The sequence below is a fragment of the Mobula hypostoma genome, chromosome 3, assembly GCF_963921235.1.
Source record: "Mobula hypostoma chromosome 3, sMobHyp1.1, whole genome shotgun sequence".
Taxonomy (NCBI): Eukaryota; Metazoa; Chordata; class Chondrichthyes; order Myliobatiformes; family Myliobatidae; genus Mobula; species Mobula hypostoma.
The window spans coordinates 106,404,304-106,426,792 of record NC_086099.1 but is presented as its reverse complement, the minus strand read 5'-3'; the positions used below and the strand labels follow the sequence as shown (position 1 = coordinate 106,426,792).

The 22,489-nt window shown below is 42.8% G+C and overlaps 1 protein-coding gene across 2 annotated transcripts in view; it reads left to right on the top strand.

Moving 5' to 3' along the window:
• Positions 1-22,489, top strand: part of LOC134344183 (inactive ubiquitin carboxyl-terminal hydrolase 53-like) — a 150,150-nt gene that overhangs the window by 32,823 nt on the left and 94,838 nt on the right. For both annotated transcript variants that reach the window (XM_063043561.1, XM_063043560.1), the window contains exons 5-8: positions 5,890-5,972; positions 6,065-6,170; positions 15,433-15,579; positions 16,896-17,045. In XM_063043561.1, the coding sequence (XP_062899631.1) occupies positions 5,890-5,972; positions 6,065-6,170; positions 15,433-15,579; positions 16,896-17,045 (486 nt within the window). The remainder of the gene's footprint in view (positions 1-5,889; positions 5,973-6,064; positions 6,171-15,432; positions 15,580-16,895; positions 17,046-22,489) is intronic.

The following is a 22,489-nucleotide window of genomic DNA, read 5'->3' as shown; positions in this document are numbered from 1 at the left end:
CAACTCAGAACCCAGCCTTCCCTCCATACCCCCTGACCCCTGTAGCCACAAGGGCCATATCTAACTTCCTTTTAAACATAGCTAATGAACTGGCCTCAACAGTTTGCTGTGGCAGAGAATTCCACAGATTCACCACTCTCTGTGTGAAGAAGTTTTTCCTAACCTCGGTCCTAAAAGGCTTCCCCTCTATCCTCAAACTGTGACCCCTCGTTCTAGACCTCCCCAACATCGGGAACAATCTTCCCGCATCTAGCCTGTCCAATCCCTTTAGGATCTTATACGTTTCAATCAGATCCCCCCTCAATCTTCTAAATTCCAACGAGTACAAGCCCAGTTCATCCAGTCTTTCTTCATATGAAAGACCTGCCATCCCAGGAATCAATCTGGTGAACCTTCTTTGTACTCCCTCTATGGCAAAGATGTCTTTCCTCAGATTAGGGGACCAAAACTGCACACAATACTCCAGGTGTGGTCTCACCAAGGCCTTGTACAACTGCAGTAGTACCTCCCTGCTCCTGTACTCGAATCCTCTCGCTATAAATGCCAGCATACCGTTCGCCTTTTTCACCGCCTGCTGTACCTGCATGCCCACTTTCAATGACTGGTGTATAATGACACCCGGGTCTCGTTGCACCTCCCCTTTTCCTAATCGGCCACCATTCAGATAATAATCTGTTTTCCTATTTTTGCCACCAAAGTGGATAACTTCACATTTATCCACATTAAATTGCATCTGCCATGAGTTTGCCCACTCACCCAACCTATCCAAGTCACCCTGCATCCTCTATATGCAGTATCCAAATACAGTAACAATGTTTTTAACAAACTAGGATTGCATTTGAAATTTTCTGAATAAGATTTTAAACTTTTTCTGAAGATTGTTGCCACTGGAAATTCGAGCAACACACATCAAAGTTGCTGGTGAACGCAGCAGGCCAGGCAGTATCTCTAGGAAGAGGTACAGTTGACATTTCAGGCCGAGACCCTTCGTCAGGACTAACTGAAGGAAGAGTTAGTAAGAGATTTGAATGTGGGAGGGGGAGGGGGAGATCCAAAATGATAGGAGAAGACAGGAGGGGGAGGGATGGAGCCGAGAGCTGGACAGGTGATTGGCAAAGGGGATACGAGAGGATCATGGGACAGGAGATCCAGGGAGAAAGACGGGGGGGGGGGGGAACCCAGAGGATGAGCAAGGGGTATAGTCAGAGGGACAGAAGGAGGAAAAAGGAGAGTGAGAGAAAAAATGTGTGTATGAAAATAATTAACAGATGGGGTACGATGGGGAGGTGGGGCATTAGCGGAAGTTAGAGAAGTCCTGACGCAGACTGGGAGACCACTTTGCTGAACACCTACGCTCTGTCCGCCAGAGAAAGCAGGATCTCCCAGTGGCCACACATTTTAATTCCACATCCCATTCCCATTCTGACATGTCTATCCACGGCCTCCTCTACTGTAAAGATGAAGCCACACTCAGGTTGGAGGAACAACACCTTATATTCCGTCTGGATAGCCTCCAACCTGATGGCATGAACATCGACTTCTCTAACTTCCGCTAATGCCCCACCTCCCCCTCGTACCCCATCTGTTAATTATTTTTATACACAAATTCTTTCTCTCACTCTCCTTTTTCTCCCTCTGTCCCTCTGACTATACCCCTTGCCCATCCTCGGGGTTCCCCCCCCCACTGTCTTTCTCCCCGGATCTCCTGTCCCATGATCCTCTCGTATCCCCTTTGCCAATCACCTGTCCAGCTCTTGGCTCCATCCCTCCCCCTCCTATCTTCTATCATTTTGGATCTCCCCCTTCCCCTCCCACTTTCAAATCTCTTACTAACTCTTCCTTCAGTTAGTCCTGACGAAGGGTCTCGGCCTGAAACGTCGACTGTACCTCTTCCTAGAGATGCTACCTGGCCTGCTGCGTTCACCAGCAACTTTGATCTGTGTCTCCTATAACCATACATTTTTGTGGAAAAATACGGTATTCCAACACAATATAAATGATTTTGTACAGGACTAGGTCGACTCAAGTTTTGCAATTGAATTGTTTGATATAAGCCATGTTGAATCGACTGTATAATACATTTATACTTGTCTCCCATATATTGTGCAAAAACAAAATCTCCACAGGAAAGACATTGTATTCTTTCAATAAAGACCTGTACATTTATATGCTTTCTGTTTCCTTCCAGTAAGATAGCAATGCACTTGATTACAGTAGCTTCTGTGGGGCCAACAGAAGGTGTTACTGTCTTTTTCCCAACATTTTTTACGGTTGCAAGTCCCTGCTGTACATTAAGAACCAAGCCCTGCAGGTCTACCCCATCAGTGACTTGCTCGTAGATGGACAACGGGATGGAGCTGGATTTGGTGCAGCTCATGCTGTTGTCTGTGTCAGAGAGGTGTTGGAGGAGTCAGTATGCAAAGGTGGTATACAATCTAACAGTAAGTGGCCATCTTAGTCACTTTCCTTTTAATTGCAAGACCTTGTTAGACATTGTTAATGTGGAATGCTCTAAGTCCGATTCTATAACTTACTGGTGGACAGCAGGGGTGCTGCCTGGGCTCAATCGTAGTGAGGACAAGGCCTCTAGCCATGGTGTTGCCTGTTTACAGCCACCCAGGAGAGAGGCATTGGAGTCAGTGCGCACCACTGAAGTGCTGGGGCAGTATGGTGAGGCATCCAAGCTGGAGTCAGTGTTGCTCCTCCAGAGATCACTCAGCAGAAGACAAGTTGTATTGTGTTTAACTGTAGACTGCTGCAACATTCATCAACTCAAGCTCTTGGACTATATTTTTTGTGTGACTACATTATACTGATATTTTATGTGCTTGTTGTCTTGTGCTGTGTGTGACTGTTGGTACTGTGTTTTGCACCTTGTCTCTGGAGTAATGCTAGTTCATTTAACTACAAACTTCCTATATCCATGGGTATCCCTGTATGTTTGAATGACAATTAAACTTGAACTAACTTCTTTGAAAATAGAAAGAAAGCACAATTGCTGAAAATCTGAAATAGAAACACAAAACCTAGAAATTCTCAAGCCTACCTGCTGAGCATTTCAAACACTTTATCTGAAACACTAAAACGATAGTATTTAGACAATTGACAATAGGTGCAGAAGTAGACCATTCGGCCCTTCGAGCCTGCACCACCATTCTGAGATCATGGCTGATCATCTACTATCAATACCCGGTTCCTGCCTTGTCCCCAAAACCCTTGATTCACCTATCCATAAGATACCTATCTAGCTCCTTCTCGAAAGCATCCAGAGAATTGGCCTCCACTGCCTTCTGAGGCAGCGTGTTCCACACTTCCACAACTCTCTGGGAGAAGAAGTTCCTCTTCAATTCTGTCCTAAATGACCTACCCCTTATTCTTAAACCATGCCCTCTGGTACTGGACTCTCCCAGCATCTAGAACATATTTCCCGCCTCTATCTTGTCCAATCCCTTAATAATCTTATATGTCTCAATCAGATCCCCCCTCAATCTCCATAATTCCAGCCTGTACAAGCCCAGTCTCTCTAACCTCTCTGCGTAAGACGGTCCGGACATCCCAGGAATTAACCTAGTGAACCTACGCTGCACCTCCTCCACAGCCAGGATGTCCTTCCTTAACCCTGGAGACCAAAACTGCACACAATACTCCAGATGTGGTCTCACCAGGGCCCTGTACAAATGCAAAAGGATTTCCTTGCTCTTGTACTCAATTCTCTTTGTAATAAAGACCAACATTCCATTAGCCTTCTTCACTGCCTGCTGCACTTGCTCATTCACCTTAAGAGACTGATGAACAAGTACTCCTAGATCTTTGTATTTCACCCTTGCCTAACTCCACACTGTTCAGATAATAATCTGCCTTCCTGTTCTTGCTCCCATAGTGAATAACCTCACACTTATTCACATTAAATGCCATCTGCCAAGTTTCTGCCCATTCACCCAGCCTATCCAAGTCACCTTGAATTCTCCTAACATCCTCATCACATGTCACACTGCCACCCAGTTTAGTATCATCAGCAAACTTGCTGATGTTATTCACAATGCCTTCCTCTAAATCATTGACGTAAATTGTAAACAGCTGTGGTCCCAATACCGAGCCCTGTGGCACCCCACTAGTCGCCACCTGCCATTTGGAGAAACACCCATTCACTGCTACCCTTTGCTTTCTATCTGCCAACCAGTTTTCTATCCATGTCAATATCCTCCCCCCAATGCCATGAGCTCTGATTTTACCCACAATCTCCTATGAGGTACCTTATCAAATGCCTTCTGAAAGTCAAGGTACGCCACATCCACTGGATCTCCCGCGTCTATCTTCCTGGTTACATCCTTGAAAAACTCCAATAGATTAGTCAAGCATGATTTGCCCTTGGTAAATCCATGCTGGCTCGGCCCAATCTTATCACTGCTATCAAGATAAGTCGCTATTTCATCTTTAATAATGGACTCTAGCATCTTCCCCACTACTGATGTTAGGCTAACAGGGCGATAGTTCTCTGTTTTCTCCCTCCCTCCTTTCTTAAAAAGTGGGATAACATTAGCCATTCGCCAATCCTCAGAAACTGATCCTGAATCTAAGGAACATTGGAAAATGATCACCAGTACATCTGCAATTTCCAGAGCCACCTCCTTTAGTTCCCTAGGATGCAGACCATCTGGACCTGGGAATTTGTTAGCCTTCAGTCCCATCAGTCTACTGATCACCATTTCCTTCCTAATGTCAATCTGTTTCAGTTCCTCTGTAACCCTTTGTCCTTGGCCCATCCATACATCTGGGAGATTGCTTGTGTCTTCCCTAGTGAAGACAGATCCAAAGTACTTATTAAATTCGTCTGCCATTTCTCTGTTTCCCATAACAATTTCTCCCAATTCATTTTTCAAGGGCCCAACATTGTTCTTAACTATCTTCCTTCTCTTCACATACCAAAAAAAAACTTTTGCTATCCTCCTTTATATTCCTAGCTAGCTTGCGTTCATACCTCATTTTTTCTCCCCGTATTGCCTTTTTGGTTAAGTTCTGTTGCTCCTTAAAAAATTTCCCGATCATCCGTCTTCCCACTCACCTTAGCTCTGTTATACTTTTTCAATGCTATGCTATCTCTGACTTCCTTTGTCAACCACTGTGGCCACTTTCCCCCCTTTGAATCCTTCCTTCTCCGGGGGATGAACTGATTTTGCACCTTGTGCATTATTCCCAAGAATACCTGCTATTGCTGTTCCACTGTCTTTTCTGCTAGGATATCCGATCAGTCAACTTTGGCCAGCTCCTCCCTCATGGCTCCATAGTCTCCTTTGTTCAACTGCAATACTGACACTTCTGATCTGCCCTTATCCCTCTCAACTTGCGGATAAAAACTTATCATATTATGGTCACTACCTCCTAATGGCTCCTTTACTTCAAGATCACTTATCAAATCCTGTTCATTGCACAACACTAAATCCAGAATAACCTTATCCCTGGTCGGCTCTCTTACAAGCTGCTCCAAAGATGCATCCTGTAGGCACTCTACAAACTCCCTATCCTGGGGTCCAGTACCAACCTGATTTTCCCAGTTCACCTGCATGTTGAAATCCCCCATAACTACTGCGACATTTCCTTTGCCACGTTGCATTGTTAACTCCCTATTCAACTTGCACCCAATATCCATGCTACTGTTTGGGGGCCTGTAGGTAACACCTATTAGGGTTTTTTTAATGGTGTGATGAATTGAGAACCCTGTTAATAAATCCCTGCAGCAATAAAGCATGTTTTAAGATTGTTGTATCCTAGATGCATTATTGTTTTGGGTAAGCAATTCCTTTCTCTATATTCCTATCCATTACAAACAGTCAAAAGAATTGTTATTTTTAACAAATATTTTATATAAGCACTGAACCTTTCTCATTTTAGAGTGTGTGCCACAGCTGTGGAGCTACATCGGATCCTTTACCTTTTACTGAGCTTGTACATTATGTGTCAATAACAGCACTCTGGTGAGTAATATTTCATAAATTTTAGAAAAAAAAACGGGTTTTCCATGTGTAAATTAAAACTGAGTTAACTGATAATTGTAATTTAAATTTAGTAACCAGGTAGATAGGATGTTGGAAAGAAATGAACGCCCTAGGCCAGAATTGTTTGCAGAGCTACTTCAAGCAGCAAGTACTGTTGGCGACTATAGGAACTGCCCGGTAAGAACAGTTTGGATTTAATTATCACTTATTCCTCAACTTTGACCTTTTTTGTAAGTGAACGTCATGATTTGCAAAAACAAAACATGTATACCCTTCCCTCATCTAATGCAACATTTATGTGAAATTGACAATTTCCACACTTCTGTGAAATTTGTGGACAGGGTAGAAATTTTGTTTAAATCTTGCTTTACACCAGGACAATGCCTATAAAAACTTTTGGATAGAGGTTCTTATAGTTGTTACTGTGATAAGCATCTCAGTGCTACGTATTGCATCTATACTGCCAATCGTCATCCTGCCAACCTCTAACACAGTAGTGTGGACCCGCTAACAGATTTATTCTGACTAATTTATTGCCAGCACCACAAAACATGCTTGATTCTATTTCTGTCTCTGTCTCTGGAGACAGCTTATCCACTGATGTCTACTATAAGCCTACTGACTCTCACAGCTATCTGGACTATTCCTCTTCTCACCCTGTCTCTTGCAAAAACGCCATCCCCTTCTCGCAATTCCTCCGTCTCCGCCGCATCTGCTCTCAGGATGAGGCTTTTCATTCTAGGACGAGGGAGATGTCTTCATTTTTTAAAGAAAGGGGCTTCCCTTCCTCCACTATCAACTCTGCTCTTAAATGCATCTCCCCCATTTCACGTACATCTGCTCTCACTCCATCCTCCCACCACCCCACTAGGAATAGGGTTCCCCTGGTCCTCACCTACCACCCCACCAGCCTCCGGGTCCAACATATTATTCTCCGTAACTTCCGCCACCTCCAACGGGATCCCACCACTAAGCACATCTTTCCCTCCCCCCCCTCTCTCTGCATTCCGCAGGGATCGCTCCCTACACAACTCCCTTGTCCATTCGTCCCCCCCATCCCTCCCCACTGATCTCCCTCCTGGCACTTATCCGTGTAAGCGGAACAAGTGCTACACATGCCCTTACACTTCCTCCCTTACCACCATTCAGGGCCCCAAACAGTCCTTCCAGGTGAGGCATCACTTCACCTGTGAGTCGACTGGGGTGATATACTGCGTCCGGTGCTCCTGATGTGGCCTTTTATATATTGGCGAGACCCGACGCAGGCTGGGAGACCGCTTTGCTGAACATCTACGCTCTGTCCGCCAGAGAAAGCAGGATCTCCCAGTGGCCACACATTTTAATTCCACATCCCATTCCCATTCTGACATGTCTATCCACGGCCTCCTCTACTGTAAAGATGAAGCCACACTCAGGTTGGAGGAACAACACCTTGTATTCCGTATGGGTAGCCTCCAACCTGATGGCATGAACATTGACTTCTCTAACTTCCGCTAGGCCCCACCTCCCCCTCGTACCCCATCTGTTACTCTTTTTTATGCACACATTCTTTCTCTCACTCTCCTTTTTCTCCCTCTGTCCCTCTGAATATACCTCTTGCCCATCCTCTGGGTCATACCCCCCCCGTCTTTCTTCCCGGACCTCCTGTCCCACGATCCTCTCGTATCCCCTTTTGCCTATCACCTGTCCAGCTCTCGGCTCTATCCCTCCCCCTCCTGTCTTCTCCTATCATTTTGCATCTCCCCCTCCCCCTCCAGCTTTCAAATCCCTTACTCACTCTTCCTTCAGTTAGTCCTGACGAAGGGTCTCGGCCTGAAACGTCGACTGCTCCTCTTCCTTTCGATGCTGCTTGGCCTGCTGCGTTCACCAGCAACTTTGATGTGTGTTGCTTGATTTTATCTGTTGTATACAAGGCATATTGTATATTCTTGCTGTTGCCAATGGGAAGCCATTAAGGTTGGAAAGAAAAGGTTGCCTTTAGTTGTTGGCTTTAAAATATTTAAACTTGGCCTAGCTAAAGTTTTAGCTTGTATTGCTAGTTTCCATTAATCCTGTTTTGTTCAGAGTTTCCTCCAAAAAAATTTCTAAGTTATATAACCAGGTGAGTTTCTGCAAATGTGCTAGTCATCTTTTCTGTGTATGCTAGGCCTACTGATCTTGTGGTTCTTTAGTCAACGTCCTATCACTTGTGTTTGACTACGATACTACGATAGAAACACTAGAAAGCATGGGCTGAAGCAAATTAAATGTGTGTGTCTGCATCTAGATGCAACATAATGTTTTAAAAAATAACAGGTCGGAAATGAGGAGGCTAGTCAGATCCTTAGGGATTACTTTAAATGATCATGGTTCATATGCGGAAACCCTTACCTGTTCCATGCCAGTTGCTCATAGTCACTGAATTCCTTGACCTTTCAAACATCTACTTTGTATTTAAATTCCCCACCAAAAGTAATCTACCCTCTATAACCCTCTGAAGCAGAAAATTTCTGAAATTCACTATTCTCTGCAAGAAGTTTTTCTTAACCACCTTAGTTTTAAATTACCATAATTTTGTAATTCTCGCAAGTGGACATCACCCAAAGATCTTGTGTTTTATAAAATTCCACCTTTTTCTATTAAATTCGGAAGCATATAGATAAGACAAGCCTTTTATCCCTTGACGTAGCCTTTTGAACTGCTTGCAATGGCAACATGCCATTTTACATGAAGGGTCAAAAATCTGCAGAGTGCTTCAGGTGAGGCTCCACTAGAGCCATTTTCAATTGTAACAACTCTTGCACTAAGAACCAGTTGCCTTAACCACTTGCTGCACCTGCCTGTAACGTTTTGCAATTTGTGCACAAGAACATCTAGCTTTGATTTTACCCCATTTAGATTAAAAAAAACTAACTTTATGGATTCTTACCAATGTGTATGACATTTTCCCTCAACGGATTTCATTAGAGAAGTTTTTGCCCAGATGTTGAATCTGCCTTCAGTATCTCATTGCAATCTTCTTAGCAAACTCCTCATAAGATATCGTTTCACCTACACTGGACCGTATGTCTTGTATGCCTGGTCCATTGTCACTGATAAGTTAGTCTATGCATTTCTGACATTGCTGGTACTCACCTTGCGCTATCCTAGTAACATAGATATTATACTCTAGAGATTAATGCTCTGTGCTAATGATCCCCCACATATGAATTTCAATATTGCAATGCCAGTTTAAAGTTTTGCATGGGGTAAATAAAACATGTAAAATTGATGTTGAAGCTGTTGGATTGTCAAAACAGAAAACAAACTGATTAATTAATGAACATTTAGAATAGCCATCATACTGTGATTTACATTTTGAAGGTGTGTTTTGGGGCCGAGTGAGTAATCTGGCACTTTGCTGTCTCCAAGGGAGTTTGATAACGTTTGGAGCAGAGTGGGCAGTCTAGAAGCCTGGTAGCTTAGAGACTGGGCACAAGCCCACAATCAACTCCATTGCTTCTGTCCACTTGAGGCGTCGAGCAAGGTTGAAGTCAATGAGGACAAGTTGGGGGATGGGTGGGTATTGGGCACCATCTGCCTGCTTTTGTCCAGTGTTGATTTCCCTCTTGCTAGCTGCTGTTGGAGGAAAGTGAAGGAGTCTTGGGATTAATGTTGCCAGGATTGATCAGCGAGGCTATGGACTCATTTTGGGGGACCGAGGTTTATGTTGCATGCGTTCTTGGATTCTGGTTACATTTTGTTTTGGCTGTTTGTGAGTGGTTTGATCGGGGTGATCGATGTGGACTGGGGCACTTCGGCAAAGAATGGCCCTGCGACCTGCATTGGCTAGCAGCACAGCGCTGAACTGAAATCAACTGAATACCACTGGACTCCTGGTTTGATGTTTGGTACTCTATGTATTGCTTGCTCACTTTTTGCCATTTGTGAAATTTTTTTTTTCCATGTATTGGGTACTTGATGTTTTCTTGAATGGGTGCCATGGTGCTTCTTTGTTTTGCAGCTGCCTGCAGGAGGACAAATCTCAAAGTTATGTTTTGTATATATGAATCTCTGAATCATGCTAGGCTTCAAGTTTCTTTCCGATGATCTGGAGTATTGGTGTTGCTGGAAAACAATGGCTGAAAATTTCTGTTGTAAGAAAGTATTTTTGCTATTGGATTACGTTTCCCTCTTCGAGCATGGAGAATTTGTATCTGTGACCAAAGTGTGTGCTTTACATGATATTTATAGTTCTGCCTGGCCCATCGTATACAGGACCTGGTAATGCATACGGATGACACCAATCCTCATGTACTGATCTGATGGATGTGATTATTTGCTCAAACTCTATCATTTGTATGATATGGTAATTGTGAGGCAGTGTAAGGGAAACAGCTTTTAAATGTTGCCATGGTCAATATCTATTCTAATCAAAGGGGCAATCCACTACGATTCCCTCTTGGGATTTGTTTATATTTCGGAGTCTAGCAGGGAAAGGTTCAATTTAATTGGTTTAACTGATACAAAGCAGGGTGCATTGGAACCCTTGAGTGAAGTAGAAAACCCTCCTTTGTTGAGCACAAACAACAGGAATTCTGCAGATGCTGGAAATTCAAGCAACATACATCAAAGTTGCTGGTGAACGCAGCAGGCCAAGCAGCATCTGTAGGAAGAGGTGCAGTCGACGTTTCAGGCTGAGACCCTTCGTCAGGACTAACAGAAGGAAGAGTGAGTAAGGGATTTGAAAGTGGGAGGGGGAGATCCAAAATGATAGGAGAAGACAGGAGGGGGAGGGATAGAGCGGAGAGCTGGACAGGTGATGGGCAAAAGGGGATACGAGAGGATCATGGGACAGGAGGTCCGGGAAGAAAGACAAGGGGGGGGTGACCCAGAGGATGGGCAAGAGGTATATTCAGAGGGACAGAGGGAGAAAAAGGAGAGTGAGAGAAAGAATGTGTGCATAAAAATGAGTAACAGATGGGGTACGAGGGGGAGGTGGGGCCTTAGCGGAAGTTAGAGAAGTCGATGTTCATGCCATCAGGTTGGAGGCTACATCCCATTCCCATTCTGACATGTCTATCCACGGCCTCCTCTACTGTAAGAAACTCTGCTCTTAAACGCATCTCCCCCATTTCACGTACATCTGCTCTCACTCCATCCTCCCACCACCCCACTAGGAATAGGGTTTCCCTGGTCCTCACCTACCACCCCACCAGCTTCCGGGTCCAACATATTATTCTCCGTAACTTCCGCCACCTCCAACGGGATCCCACCACTAAGCACATCTTTCCCTCCCCCCGTCTCTCTGCGTTCCGCAGGGATCGCTCCCTACACGACTCCCTTGTCCATTCGTCCCCCCCATCCCTCCCCACTGATCTCCCTCCTGGCACTTACCCTTGTAAGCCGAACAAGTGCTACACATGCCCTTACACTTCCTCCCTTACCACCATTCAGGGCCCCAAACTGTCCTTCCAGGTGAGGCATCACTTCACCTGTGAGTCGACTGGGGTGATATACTGCGTCTGGTGCTCCTGATGTGGCCTTTTATATATTGGCGAGACCCGACGCAGACTGGGAGACCGCTTTGCTGAACATCTACGCTCTGTCCGCCAGAGAAAGCAGGATCTCCCAGTGGCCACACATTTTAATTCCACATCCCATTCCTATTCTGACATGTCTATCCACGGCCTCCTCTACTGTAAAGATGAAGCCACACTCAGGTTGGAGGAACAACACCTTATATTCCGTCTGGGTAGCCTCCAACTTGATGGCATGAACATCGACTTCTCTAACTTCCGCTAAGGCCCCACCTCCCCCTCGTACCCCATCTGTTACTTATTTTTATGCACACATTCTTTCTCTCACTCTCCTTTTTCTCCCTCTGTCCCTCTGAATATACCTCTTGCCCATCCTCTGGGTCACCCCCCCCCCGTCTTTCTTCCCGGACCTCCTGTCCCATGATCCTCTCGTATCCCCTTTTGCCCATCACCTGTCCAGCTCTCCGCTCTATCCCTCCCCCTCCTGTCTTCTCCTATCATTTTGGATCTCCCCCTCCCCCTACAACTTTCAAATCCCTTACTCACTCTTCCTTCAGTTAGTTCTGACGAAGGGTCTCGGCCTGAAGCGTCGACTGCACCTCTTCCTACAGATGCTGCTTGGCCTGCTGCGTTCACCAGCAACTTTGATGTTTGTTGAGCACAGTCCTTTTTTTTCAGTAATTGCTTTCTTAACTTGATAGTTCATTCCACAGACCTTGTACTCCAAAATCAGAGTGAACTATTATTATTCCAACTTTCATTGGAGCAACATACCCAGGAAACAGCATTTCAAAGTCAATTATGGCAAAATTCTAGTCTCTCACTTACTAAATTGTTCCATCTGTTGAGGTTAAGATCAATGCCACCTGAAATATGTACTTCATCCCATGGAAAAAAGAAATCAAGAGGCAATGACAACAGTGCTTTATCACTTTATCACAATTAATAGTATACTTTATTAGAGATTAAGTTACTAAAGCTCCCTGCTCAAGGTTAGTGCACCTCATCTACTGGTCCTTGAGCAGAGATCAACTGTCCTTGTAGGCAAGGAGATTGCAAAGATTTTCAGCTTAAGATTCATTGTGCTTGTTCCAGTTCCCTGTGCTTACATAGATGTTAGATAAATTTGAAAGCTAGTTACTCCCTGAATATTCAGCAGTCGTTCAACATGTGACATTTTTTATAACAAAGGCACATATCCTCTGTCTTCACTTTTGGCCAGGCATCTGTGTTTGTAACGTTTCAGCCTCCATCCTGTTTAGCTGACTGATTTTGATTGTATTATGAGTGAGTTTGCTAGCTGATGTAGGGATAATGACTTTTCTCATTAGACGTGATACTTCTTGTCTATCACCAAGGCTGTAAATAGTTGAAGGATGCCTTCATTTTCACTTGCCTTTAAGCTTTGGTAATGTGGTAAGCATGTCCATTTGGATTTGCTTCAACTTGTAGTTTCATATAGGGTACCATGTTACAGTCTTCATCTTAAGACTACGGAGCACAAATTGTATGAAACAGCCTTTAAGCACTTGATGCACAACCTATTTGTACTCTGTCATCTCAATTCAGTGAGATGTCAAGATTTAGGGTTGTGTGTGGTGGCACAGTCATCATTTATTTTTCTCGTTGTGTTATATTGCTCTTTAGCCAGGTTGGTTGGCAGTGATGAAGACATGTATTACATGGGTGAGGAAGGACACTGTTATTGCACATCTGTTGCAAAATAACTGAAGTCCAGTGAAGAACACATAGATTTGAAGGGGCATAATAGCACCTAAAATGTCATCAATTGAACTTGGTTTCTGTAAAGATTATTGGTTCCATGGAATCCAAGGTCCAATGACAGCACATTTTCCTCTATCCTAAAAGTACATTTTAGGTGGAAGAGTCATCCCTCCCATCTGCTGAGTCAGATGATGTTTCCTTAAATATCATCAAAATTAATTACCTATTCCAATTCTTACTGAAGTTCTAATCGAATGAGTAGTATAGTATAGTAGTAGTATTCCCCCCCACCCACAAGTAAATATTATGGAAGTTTAGTATAAAGTTCATTCAACTGGGCCTAATACGTTGCAGATTTTCTTAGAGTTGGTTATTTAACTTGTATATTCTGGTAAAGTTCACTCTACAGGTGTCCCCCGCTTTTCAAACGTTCGCTTTACAAAACCTTGCTGTTACGAAAGACCTACATTAGTTACCTGTTTTCGCTAACAGAAGGTGTTTTCACTGTTACGAAAAAAGCATGCGAGAAAAGTCCAAGCTCCTCCCCCGGAACGGCATTCTAGCTAGCATTGCTTAAACACGTGCCTGTGAGCAGCCGTTGGCAAGATGAGTTTTAAGGTATCGGAAAAGCCTAAAAGAGCTCATAAGGGTGTTACACTTATTAAGCGTTTTGATCGTGGTGAACGAAGTAAGGACTAAGTGAGTTTGGCTTGCGGAAGCTGATGAACATGATGTTGAAGAGGTTTTGGCATCCCATGACCAAGAACTGATAGTTGAAGAGCTGATGCAATTGGAAGAGGAAAGGATAACAATTGAAACGGAATGCAGTAGCGAATGGACCGGAAGTGAAGTCGTCCAGGAACTGAACGTGAAGCAACTGCATGAGATTTTCACTGCGTTGATTGCAGAAAAGTACGACTTTAATTTTGAAAGGGTACATAGGTTTAAGGCATATTTGCAAGATGGTTTGAGTGCTTCCAAAGAACTGTATGATAGAAAAATGCGCGAGGCTAAGCAGTCAAACATACTGTCGTTTTTCAAGCCTTCCACATCAGCCAGAGCAGACAACGAACCTCGACCTTCGACATCGAGGCAGGCAGACGTAGAAGAAGATGAACCTGTCTGCCCTAATGGAACTAGACGACGATGAGATGATACCCCAGTGTCCCACCACCCCAACCCCCGGGCCGTGGACTGATACATTGCCGCGGAGAATGCAGCAGTAGCCGGGACACACCCATCACATTTTTAAGAAAAAAACCGAAATAAACAAGCTAATTAATTAGGTGCCGCTCAGCATGTAAACATTGGCCCAGATCAGAGGCGATTGCCGATTGCGTCGCCTCTGATCTGGGCTGACATTTACGTGCCGGGTGGCACCTAATTAATTAGCTTGTTTATTTCGGCTTTTTTCTTAAAGATGTGCTGGGTGCGTCCCGGCTACTGCTGTACCGCTGCATTCTTCGCGGCCCCATATCAGTCCACGGCCTGCAGGTTGGGGTCCACTACACCACCCCAACCTCGGATGACTCAGCCTAACACACCATCATCAGTGTGCTTGGTGCTGTCTTCCCGATTCCGGTAAGTGATACTACACTGTACATACATTATTTCTACTTTATATAGGCTGTGTATTTTTATGTGTTATTTGGTATGATTTGGCAACTTCATAGTTTAAAGGTTACTGGAGAGAGTGTTTCTGCCGAGAGTGCTTGCGCCGTGTTTCTGCCGAGAGCGCGTGCGTGAGATTTTCGCTACGGAGAACAGTGCAGCAATGATTGTGGAAAAGTATTTCTACTTCATATAGGCTGTGTATTTATCATATCATTCCTGCTTTTATTATATGTTACTGTTATTTTAGATTATGTGTTATTTGGCATGATTTGTTAGGTTATTTTTTGGGTTCGTGAACGCTCACAAATTTTTCCCATATAAATAGATGGTAATTGCTTCTTTACGACATTCCAGCTTACGAACCGTTTCATAGGAACACTGTACGTTCGGGTGGTGGGGGAAACCTGTATCTGTTAATTTATAATGGCTGTTTTTTTTCTCCTTCATTTCCTTGAAACATTGCTCTATATATCATATGTTCCAATAATATTTCAATAGTTAGGTATTCAGTTTTAGCTAAAATATTTTGAGTCTTATCAGTGTTAAACTTTTGTATTGATATGTTTAATTTTTTTTTATCCTGATATTGTTTGTACTTTCAGAGTAACTGTGGACAGAAGATAAAGATTAGACGTGTGCTAATGAATTGCCCAGAGATAGTCACCATTGGTTTGGTCTGGGACTCTGAGAATTCTGATCTCACGTTGGATGTGATCCGATATTTGGCACTACAGCTCCATCTTCCTGGAGTGAGTCAGAAGAAACTTTTCATTTAAGTTAATAGCTAAAAATAAACCCTTGTTCATGCATCTGAACAGTTGCTTATAAAGATATAGTCTTAAAGTAGTTGTGTAAAGATAAGCTAATTATATTTGCTTATGTTGTCAGTGTTTGGGATGGGCTGTTGAACAAGTCATTTATGTTAATAGGAACATCCATTCAAGTTGTACTAATGGGCTGAAATTGAGATCCTGAAAACTCTTGCAAGCTGCTTAAAGATGTAATGAAGTTTTGCTGATTTAGCCAAGCCATTCTGATATTTTCTTTTGATTACTTGTTACCATTTTGCAGCATTCTAAACTTTGTAGAGCATTTTGTTTAAATGAAGGGCTATTTCATTGTTTTTGCCAAATAAACTTGGCAAAAAATCACGTACTTGGGTATACTTTAGCTCTCCAGTTCAATATATTAAATAACTTCAAACACCATTGACCATCCACCCCAGCAGTGTCCTTCATTTCTGCTTCCCAATTTCCCAATCCAGTCTTCACCAGATGACTCCCACTTCCTTCCTCTGTCACAATTCACTTCTGTAATAATAGCATTAAATACAGATACCAACCCCGCACTCCAATTTGCAGGGGGACAAGAATGTTTGCATTCCCAGATTTAAAATCGACACAGATTCCATGGCATTGAATTTTTATTCTGCCTCTTCATACTAATTATTCTGGGAAACTTCCCTTATTCATTAACACAAAATAATCTACAGATGCTGGGATCAAAGCAATACTCACGACACGCTGTAGGAACTCAGCAGGTCAGGCAGCATCCACGGATGCTGCCCGACCTGCTGAGTTCCTCCAGCGTGTTGTGAGTGTTGCTTTCCTTATTCATTAGTGTGCATATTCCATGCATTGTTATTTTGTCATAATCAGTCTTGGAAACTAAAATCAAAAAGAAATTTCATGCCAGGAGGACTTGAATGCTACACTCAATTTCACATTTAATTTGGGTTAAAACAAGCTCTTTATTTGCTTCTGTTTACTGTGGGCCAGTATGTAAATAGGACTGCCAGTAGAAGGTGCTACTTTTTTGGAAGGAACTAAACTATTCGAGTAGTTATGTACAAATCTCTCATATTACAAATCTCTTTTGGATAAATTTTAGTTTCCTCCCAGAATATGTAACTTTGTATTAAGGCAAATGAACTATTGTTACAATGCCTGCGAAAGCTTCTGTCTCCACTTTTAAAGTTGAAGCCTGAATATTTTTCAACTTGTAATTTAAAATTTTGAGAAATGTGGTAACACAGCCTCATTAGTAATGTTGCATGATCTTTAAGCTTTTTTTCAGAGCAACTGATGAATTTGCTAAAAGAAGTGAATTGTTCCTTGTTGGGATGGTATGCTACTCCAACAGACACTACTGTACATTTGCCTTTCATACTAAAAGCTCTAAGTGGATTTTCTTTGATGATGCTAATGTTAAAGAGGTGAGATTTAAATCAGTGTTTTTTTAAGTATGGCCTTCGGATTCTAATTTGATCACAGATTTACATCGTTTGTATGTTAAAAAGAATTGGAATTGGTTTACATGTACTAAGTTGGAGTGAAAAGTCATTACACAGTGCATTGAAGAAGTAGAAGGGAAAACAGTACGAATGCAAAACAAAGCTCAGTGTGATTTCTTACAGAGAAAGTGCAGTGTAGGTAAACGTTAAGGTGCAAGATCCTAAAAAAAGTAGATTGTGAGGTTAAGGGTCCATTTTATCACACGAGGGAGCCATTTAATAGTACAGGTTGAGTACCCTTTATCTGAAATGCTTAGGGCCAGAAGTGTTTTGGGTTTTTTTTCTGATTTTGGAATATAGGTTGAGATCACCATTTTCGATTCTGAATTTGTGCTACCAGTAAGTAGTCTGTCTTATACTTGTTCATCACATGTATGTACTTAACAGTAAAAATTATTACATACCGTTGATATAATAAAAAATATAATCTGTGCAGGACAACAAAAGCAACACAGCAGCATTGGGCAATACCTGAAATCAGCTGTTGAATAACGACAAACAGTGGCAGGCCATCTCCATCTCAGATGCTGTCTTTTGATGAAAATGTTATAGTACTTTGTATTTGTATTTTATGTTTTTTTATGTTTTATGTGAAGTATAAAAACAATCAGTATTATAGAGTTATTCTGGTGCTAGATTTTTGTGATCAGCGGATGATTGAAAAATTTAATGTGGTGCCTTTCCTTAAATTTCTACAAACAGCCTACTGAATATTCACAATTATCTTCAATCTTAAGTTTGTTGTGATAGATCTTTGCTTGTTTTGTGATCAGCGTACTGATAAGTGGCATACAGTCACTCCAACACTGGCAGTGCACAATCGAGATCTTCATTTTTTTGCTCTATGCAGTGCTGTTCTATTTTTTATTAACTTCCATTCATCACATACGTGAGGTCACTTCTCGAAACTGTCTATGCACTTGTGGAATTTTCCATTTGTGACATGTCAGTGCTCAAAAGAAAAATTCAGATTTTGGAGGTACTTGGATTTTGGAATTTCGAATAAGGGGTACTCAGCCTGTGTTATTACAGTGGGCTAGAAGCTGTCCTTGAACTTAGTGGTAGTGCTTTCAAAGTTCAATGTAAAGTTATCACAATAATGGGCTTTTGTTTCTTCTGGACAATACAATAGAAGAATGGAGAAGAGAGAACATCTCAGGTGGGTGGGGGCTTTGATTATGCTGGCTGCTTTACTTAGTGAAGTATAGACATAATTCATGGTGGGGAGGCTGCTTTCCATGTTGTGCTGAGCTGTGTCCACAACTACAGTTTCTTGAGTTCACAAAAATAGGCCCTTGAGTGTGAGGGAAAGTTTTTGAGATTTACAGGAATAGTTCAACGGCTGGATAAAATTGAAATCATGGTCACCTCTAGAAAAGAGAAAACGGAAGGGGGAAATGTTGCAATAAACACAATTTATGGTCAAACAGTGTCTGCCCCTAGTGTGTGATTTTTTTTTTGTATATATGAATTAAACAGGCTTTATTGATTTTTATTTGAGACAAAATGAATATGAGGGACTGCCATTTGAAAACAGTTCATTGTTGGAAGATGGGAAAGTATTTAAGCAGTACATAATATGACACTGCTCTATTAGACCCTTACAAATCATGTCTGCCACAAATACATTAAAGTTGCAAAAAAATCTGCTTAAAATGGACTGATTAGTTTTTTTCACATGGTTATTCCAAAGTACTCATGGAAAGTTTATTCTTCCCTCTGTAAACTTGGCTATCAAAAACTCTGACCAAAACTAGTACACTTACCCTTAACCACACAGTTCTTCTCCAGTTGTGGCCTTTTCATTAAGCCTAAATTTAGAATGACAGTTGATCAGAATCAGATTTATTATCACTGATGTATGTTGTGAAGTCTTGTTTTGTAAAAGCAGTGCATTATAAGACATAAAATTGCTATATTACAATAAAAAAGTGCAAAAGGGGAATAATAATGTAGTGGTCATGGGCCATTCAGAAATCTTATGGCAGAGGAAAAGAAACTTCCTAAAATATTGAGTGAGTCTTCAGGTAAATTCCACAGCTTTGACTCCCACCATATAAAGCCCAACAAAGGTGTTAGGCAATTGCAACATGACTTCTTGACTCTTCAACTCATTGCCTTGACTGATCGTCGTCTTTACCTTCCTATTTACTTTCATGACCACTATCAGAGAGCTAATGGACTGGACCCCAAGAACTGTTGCTTCTATTAGTTTATTATTGTCACATATACTAAGATACAGTGAAAAGATTGTATTGCATATTGTTCATACAGATCAAATCATTACATAGCGTATTGAGGTAGAACAAGGTAAAATAATAAAAATGCAGAATCAAGTTTACCTGCTACATAGAAAGTGTAGTGCAGGTAAACAATAATACACTGACAAAATAAAGTTTAAGTCGTCAACAATTTAAAGTTATTAACTGGAATAAGATAAGTGTTCAGACCATCAAGTAGCATATGTGGAGAGAGAAACAGTCATCAGGTGGTTGATTTTTCATCAGAACCACTAATTGTTATATAGTGTGATCAGTGAGTGTTATTTTGAAATGAGCATTCAGCTCTTGCATACTTCTACCAAGTTTACTTTTATCCACTTCCTGCCATAGCAAAGCACACGATTTAGGAGAGTGTGAGCAAAAAGGTCTGGTTAGTAGCGTTCTTTTGTTCTGTTTTACATTTTGGATGTGGCTGCTTACATAACTTGCTTTTGGTCACCTTGCAGGGGCCGCAAAGGAATTGTTTTCCAGCCTATCACTTGTTTTGGGTGGCCGGTTTTCTCGTCTTTGTATAAGCAGTTTGCTAGCGTCAGCAGTAAAAGAGGTGCTTAATGTGCTTTTGATGAAAAAGCGAGCCAGTATTTAGATAGTGGTGTAGTTGTTGTAGACCTAATAAGGCGGGACCAAGAGTTGCTTTGTAATCTAGTTTACTGGCAGGGAAAGCGAATCAATCAGGGAAGCAAATCTATAATGTCTGGGGAAGGTCCAAGCATTATCTGGTACATCAGGAATAGTTGTAGGAATAGTAGTATAAATAGTAGTTTACTTTTAAGAATTTAAATAAATACAACTATTTTATCTTCAGTAGTTCTTCGCCCTCCCCCCCCCCCACCCCCAAAGTATAATAATGCAGCCTCTGCAATGTCAGTCTTGTCTTTTGTTTGGATTCATGGAAATGTACTCCCCTGGAGTGTTCATATGCAAGAAATGTCAACTAATCCAATGCCTCGGGAACAAGGTGGCTGAAATTAAGGAGATAGCTGATCTGCAATGTTGAAGAGGATTGGCAGGTGTGCTCCTGATGCTCTTTAGGGAGATGGCGTGCACCCCACGAGCAATGGGTTGAGACTCCAGACTAGAAAGAAAGAGACAGGTGGGAAGGAAGCACAGAGTAAGAGGTTCACACTGTATGGGAGCATCATCCCCAGTTGTAAGTGTCCAACCATTTTGTACATCTAGCGGTGCTCAACAATAACCATGAAATCCCAGAGTTGGTAGGTAGGACAGAAGAGTCCCGCAAGACTCTCTAATCCAAAACTGAAACCCCATAAAAAGGAAGTAGTGATAGTAGGTGACTCAATTAACAGGGGGATTGAGAATCAGGTGTGTATTGACAAGGACTCTTGCACAGTGTGTTGCCTACTAGGAACATTAGGAGACGATATCTGAATGAGTAGATAAGTTCCTGGCCAGAGCTGGGGTGGATTCAGTAGTCATTGTCCATATTGGAGCAAATGACATAGGTAAGGGCAGGCTGTCAGTTCTGCAAGATAAATTTAAAGAGTTGGGGGAAGCTTAGGGATAGAACTGACAAGGTGGTCTTCTTGGAAGTTCTGCCTGTGCCACGTGCCAGTCCAGCTAAGATGGAGAAGAGAAGATTTAACGCATGGCACATAAGGGAGAATGAGGCAGTCATAGATGAGAGCTACAGGGAGGTAGTCACACCTAGACTGTCAGAAGCAGGTCATTGGGTGACAGTTGGAGGGGGGAAAGCGAAGGTGAGCAGACAGGTAGTGCAGAGCACCCCTGTAGCCATTCCCCTGAATAATAGGTTTACTGTCCTGGATACTGTTGGCGGGGGTGAGCGACCAGGTGTGAGCCACGGTGGCAGGGCCTCCGGCACTGAGACTGACCCGGTGGTGCAAAAGGGTGGGACGGAGAAGAGGAGAGCTGTCGTCATTGGAGACTCTACAGTCAGAGGAGCAGACAGGAGATTTTGTGGATGTGAGAAGAACATCCGCATGGTTTGTTGCCTCCCAGGTGCCAGGGTCTGGGATGTCTCTGACCGGGTGCATGACATCCTGGTATGAGAGGGAAAGCAACCAGAAGTTGTGATACATGTAGGGACCAACGACATAGTCAGGAAGAGAGATGAGGTCCTGAAGTGTGAGTTTTGGGAACTAGGCAGAAGGCTGAAGAACAGGACCTCAAGGGTGGCATTCTCAGGATTGCTGCCAGGGCTACATGACAGTGATGGTAAGAATTGGAGGAGATGGCAGTTGAATGCGTGGCTGAGGAGTTGGTGCAGGGGGTAGGGTTTTAGATTTTTGGATCATTGGGATCTCTTCTGGGGAAGGTGGGACCTGTACAGATTGGATGGGTTGCACCTGAAATCGAGGGGGAAGCAATATCCTTGCAGGTAGGTTTGCTGGCATGATTCGGGAGGGTTTAAACTAATTTGCAAGGGGGATGGGACCCAGAGCGATAGAGCAGTGAAAGAAGTGCGTGGAGTAAAGCCAGATCTAACATAGAGAGAGGCTTTGAGGAAAGAGAAGCAGAATAAATGGTGTAAAGACAGTAAGGTAGAAGGGCTGGAATGTGTGTACCTCAATGCAAGAAGCATCAAGAACAAAGGTGATGAACTGAGAGCTTGGATACATACATGGAATTATGATCTAGTGGCCATTACAGAGACTTGGCTGGTACCAGGGCAGGAATGGATTCTCAATATTCCTGGATTTCAGTGCTTTAAAAGGGATAGAGGGGGGGAAAGGGGAAGAGGGGTGGCATTACTGGTCAGGGATACTATTACAGCTACAGTGGGGGTGGGTAATGTAGCAGGATCCTCTTTTGAGTCAGTATGGATGTATGTCAGGAACAGGAAAGGAGCAGTTACTCTTTTGGGAGTATTCTGTAGGCCCCCTGGTAGCAGCAGGGACACCGAGGGGCAGATTGGGAGGCAGATTTTGGAAAGGTGCAAAAATAACTGGGTTGTTATCATGGGTGACTTTAACTTCCCTAATATTGATTGGCACCTGATTAGTTCCAAGGGTTTAGATGGGGCAGAGTTTGTTAAGTGTGTACAGGACGGATTCCTGTCACAGTATGTGGACAGGCTGATTAGGGGGAATGCCATACTAGATC